The sequence below is a fragment of the Gadus macrocephalus genome, chromosome 23, assembly GCF_031168955.1.
Source record: "Gadus macrocephalus chromosome 23, ASM3116895v1".
Lineage (NCBI taxonomy): Eukaryota > Metazoa > Chordata > Actinopteri > Gadiformes > Gadidae > Gadus > Gadus macrocephalus.
This window is the reverse complement of record NC_082404.1, coordinates 17,512,605-17,517,447: the sequence shown is the minus strand read 5'-3', so window position 1 is coordinate 17,517,447 and position 4,843 is coordinate 17,512,605. Positions and strand designations below refer to the sequence as shown.

Sequence of the window (4,843 nt, the reverse complement as noted above, 5' to 3'; positions counted from 1 at the left end):
AAGAAGTTCCCCTTAATGCCATACTGTGTCTTGGTCAGATTCTTGGAAACTAATGAGCCGGAATGTTGATTGCCTGATGAATTTCAGGTGCTGTTCAATGTTTCTTAAATGAGTGCTAATGGCAGAATGCCATGTTCAGCATACTCTATTAGAGATTCAAACTCTCAACCTAAGGATCGCCAGTACAAGGTATTGTCCCGTTGAGCCACTGGCACTTTCACGATAAGAATGAAGCCTCATTCATATCGTGAAAATGTCTATTGATAAGCAGCACACAACATCAAGAAAACTCCAAGCACACATTTCACAAGAGAATTAAGGGCTTTCTTAAAATTTGCACTGTTAACGGTATCCAGCCAATAGCTGTAATTAGTTACACAATAACAAAATGGTCAGATAGGACAAATGGGTTGAGTGGGTTGAGTGTGTATGCGCGCACGTGCGTGCGCGTGTGTGTGTGTGTAAATAGCCCCAGGTAACACATACATTTAATTTTTCATTCATTCCTCCTCTTAAGTTACACAGCTACCTGACCAATGAGGCGATCACATTAATGAGCCGTCACCCGGGTTTCTCTGTCGCCGAGCGGGAAATCTGGACACAAAACACCAACACCCCAAACCGCAGTCCACGATGAACATTTATTAAGGAAGAAGAGAACAAGATCATAATACAGAAACACGTCAGAGGTCACAGTAGTCGGCTCCGCGCCCGATGGCGTTCAACATAACTCCCCTGTCCACCCCAAACAGAATAAACCCCAACCCTTATAGACAACTCCCTTGTGGTGCCCCACATCTGAGACAGGGGACAGAGAAAACCATAAACTAGAATATATAATACATATAAAGAATGCACCTATGGGACATCACCTCACCAATAAATTGACCATTTAAATTCCCACACAAAATATAATATATATAATTACCCAGACATAACAGAATAAATATATATAATAACACACAATAGCGTATATAAAAAAAATACCAAACTACAGATTATACTTGGCTACAGACTGGTCTAGATATGATAATCGAATAATTTGAAGTTTGTGAAGTACCCTGCAGCATTTGTGTTTGTGATTGTGAAAGGGGTGGAGCTAAATATTACACCATAGATCTAATCATTGGTTGGATTTATTGTCCGATCGATTGTCTCCCTGGGGACTTTTAAAATAGTTTAACTCATTGCCTATTTCAATGTTTCCCCCCTCAGCGTATATTGGCCGAGGGTGGGAGGTGGAACGACTACTGGCCATTCAGGTTCTTTGCCCAGCATGTCCCCACCCTGCACAAGAACACTTTGCACATCCCATCCCTGAGATCTGGGACACTTTAGGAGAAGAAATATCACACATTCACAGCAAAACCTGATAGTCTCGATCAGACGCACTGCCACCAAAAGCCATGGCGGCTGTCTGTACATTCACAGCGCTGCATCGGGGACACTTTGAGGATCAGGGTACAGATGTTGCTTGAGGAAGGCCAAGATCTTGTCCCAACTGTCTTCCTCAGCAAATGCATGAGGTTTTGGGTGTCCTCCCCACAGCACAATTTCTGCAACACACACACACACACACACACACACACACACACACACACACACACACACACACACACACACACACACACACACACACACACACACACACACACACACACACACACACACACACATTACCAATAATCCCTAATTAATCAATTTTTTTTACCATTATAAATGAACTATAAACTATTTCTCACCGCACTGGTCGAAGCATGGAAAGCGGTAACGGGAGATCCGGACAAGGTTGCTATTGGGCAAACGGAAGATGTGTCCGGCATCTGGATAACTCAGTATGGTCAACAGGTGCTCTTTGCCCGCTGTGTGCATCCTCTTTGCCATCTATGAGGAAAATGTGAGGTTCTGTTCAGTCCTGTGTTCCAATCCGCATCTTTTACAAACATGTCTGTTTTGTTCCAGCCCAGTTTAAGACTATTTATATCACAGTGTGTGGTCTGTCAGCAAGCCTCCCTGACCTAGCTACAATGTATGTACAATACACAGAGTTGGATGTGAATCAATTATCAATAAATTATCTGTAGGTAGAAGGATTTTATAGGTTTAAAATCTCGTTGGACCACTTGTAAAAACGAAGCTGGGCAAATCAGGTTTTAAGTAGTATGCAGCATACAAGAACCATTACCCTGATTTAGTCCCTCTCATCAAATCATTTACTTATCGTCAGCTACTCTGTACGATGTTTGTAACTTTCTGCTCATCCGTTTCTGCTTAACTTTGGATACACGGTTTGTATATACAGTTGTGCTCGTCTTGTCAAACTTGTGTATATGTGTTTATTTGTATACAGGTCTCTCTTGAACCAGATCTTGATCTCGATTAGACTTCCTGTTTAATTAATGAAGACTCTAGTTTGTCCACTTACCAACTCAGCACATTCTGCAGATGGGAAATTAAGATCGTCTTCCCCAACAACCAGCAACAATGGACAATTTATATTTTCCATCTAGCAAAGATATGACAAACAATATTATTGAATGCATTTTGTGTGCATGCGTGCATGTGCATGCATGTACCTACATTTATAGTTGCTTCATTTGGGAGAGGTAGTGTCAAACCGCGCATTGTTACATGGTTCTGCTCATTTCGCAGAATGGTGTGTTCCTTCCTGATGGAAAAGTTATTTAATCATGGGATTCCAATAAAGCAATATCCATATATCTATTAGGGATGTAAATGGGCATTAGTCTACTATTGTAGCAATCCAGAAAAGCATACTTTTATCCTTTTTTGCCGTTGGAATTTCTAGGCATTTGATAGCAATCAATTTCGACCACAATCAACATCTAAAACGAGACTTACATTTTAAAGTGTTTCTTCCAAAATGTAACAGCCGACTCTTCCATCAATAAGTGGCTGCCATTGATAGAGACACAGCAGCGAGGCTGGAACACAAAATGGTTAGGACACATTGTACAGTTGAAAGAAGACACTGTATATCCGCCTTGTACGTGGAAATACTTACACTGATAGCTTCGGTGCGGCATGCCATATTGAGTACCACGATTGCACCCTGCGATAGGTCAATGAGTCCAACTCTGTTGCTGATCACCAGCGGATGCTCCTGAAGAAACTCAAACGCCCTCTGTACGGACAAAGATGACCGACAACACTCCCATTAGATCACCTAACAAATCCACTGATCAACAGCTGCACAAGACCGAGAAAAAGTACAGCCATCGACAGAAACAAGTTGGGGACGGACGAAAACATCACAGACCAGAAAATAGTCCATCTTCAATTCTCTTCCAGGAATGACGTATTTGGCCACAAAGGCTACAAAACCTTGAGACGCAAGCATTGCGGGACGGACCTCCGTCAGCTCCACTTCATAGCCCGATACATCAAGCACTCCCGGAAAGGGTCCAGGACCTGAGGAGTACAGCATTTTAGATCCAGAGAACGTTTGGCTAAAAAAATCACCTCAGGATTGCACAGAACCAGGGGGGGGAGAGGCTATTGAAACATACCCGGAGGGATGTAGAGGATGCCCTCAATCTCCTTCTCTTGCACTCTGATCCTCTTCAGCCCCGGTGCCATGGACCACCTCTCGGCCACCACTGAGGCCAGGGGAGGCTTCTGCCTGAAGCCTTCAGAGAGGTGGCCCTGAAACACCGAGATGAGCACCTCCTGTGGTGTCTCCACGTCAACCTTGAACAAACTGAGGAACAGAAGGAAAATCGTGTGTTCAAACGAATCCTGCCTTACTCGCAATGTATTTCAACATGTTTTAAATGTATGAAGAAAAACCACCCTGTCCCCATTATCACGAGAGAAGGTCAAAGAACGTAAGTGTCAAGGAGTACCATCACAGAGTTAAGCTTTGACCCTCATCAGGCCTGAGGAGGTAGAACCTTACACTGCATGCTCTTTAGATCCTGGCACAGGGATCATACTCCACAGTAAACCCATCGGCTCCTTTCCTGTGTAGGTTCCCCCCAGACTAGCTTCTTGTGAAACTGTGGAGTCAATCCAGATACCAGTTGGAATGGCAAACATGTCATCAATCGTTGTGCATTAGTTGAGGGAACATGAATGAACCGTCATTGATTATTTTAACATCAGGCAGTAAGCCCTGCATTTGAATTGAAGTAATGCTTGAGGTCAAATAGGCATCAGAACAATATCTACCATCGACAGTCCCTTTATTGTCAGCGACATAGTGTCAGAACGCCTCCCAATAATACTTCACCCCAGAGCAGTGAAGAGAGTGCAAAGTGACTGAGAGACCAGGAGGCAGATTCTCCACCAGCACCCGGAACTTCTCGGTAAAGAGTGCCCGTGAGGGACAAACTGAGAGAATTGGGTGGACAGCCCCAGCCATCATTCATAATCTGTGAAGCAGAAAAGAAAAGTCAAAATTATCAGTCCAAATACATTATTGCATCAACATTTAGAATACAAATGGAACACTAATTAGTTGTTTTTAGGTTCTACAATAACACAAGCTGTTTCATAGATGATGTTCTTCATTTGCATTTAGCAGATGCTTTTATCCAAAGCGACTTACGATGAGTACATTTGTCAAGAGAAAGATAAACAATATATCTCCGTCTGTACAGTAAAGATGTTCATAGAACCAAGTGCCAAGCACTAACAATTGTTCCCCGTATTCAACAAAGCTATCTGGGATAAGATGCTGCACAATGCTAAGTACTATCGTTAAAGGCACCCAGTGCAACTTTCGAGGCTTAAAAATAAACATTCAATTTCTAGTCTTTTTTACACGTAGTAAGTTTCAATAACTCCATACCATTACATCTTTGCTCCTTGAATGTCGATA

The 4,843-nt window shown here is 42.7% G+C and overlaps 1 protein-coding gene across 1 annotated transcript; it reads right to left on the bottom strand.

The window, feature by feature from the left end:
- Positions 1-622: 622 nt before the first annotated feature.
- LOC132452834 (bile acid-CoA:amino acid N-acyltransferase-like) lies at positions 623-4,430 on the bottom strand. Its single transcript, XM_060045644.1, has 10 exons — positions 4,192-4,430; positions 3,920-4,019; positions 3,531-3,721; positions 3,281-3,432; positions 3,026-3,145; positions 2,863-2,945; positions 2,581-2,668; positions 2,426-2,506; positions 1,743-1,884; positions 623-1,556 (listed from the first exon to the last, which is right to left on the bottom strand). The coding sequence occupies exons 2-10, from the start codon at positions 3,970-3,972 to the stop codon at positions 1,426-1,428; spliced, it is 1,041 nt and encodes a 346-aa protein (XP_059901627.1). The 5' UTR covers positions 3,973-4,019; positions 4,192-4,430; the 3' UTR covers positions 623-1,425.
- Positions 4,431-4,843: the final 413 nt, after the last annotated feature.

Excerpts from the sequence above, each read along its gene's own strand:
- LOC132452834 (XM_060045644.1), bottom strand. The coding sequence starts at position 3,972 with ATGGGTTTACTGTGGAGTATGATCCCTGTGCCAGGATCTAAAGAGCAT. Across the intron at positions 3,722-3,919 it reads GGATCTAAAGAGCATGCAGT|TTTGTTCAAGGTTGACGTGG; the intron begins GTAAGGTTCTAC and ends TCTGTTCCTCAG. Across the intron at positions 2,946-3,025 it reads GCCGCACCGAAGCTATCAGT|CCTCGCTGCTGTGTCTCTAT; the intron begins GTAAGTATTTCC and ends TTTGTGTTCCAG.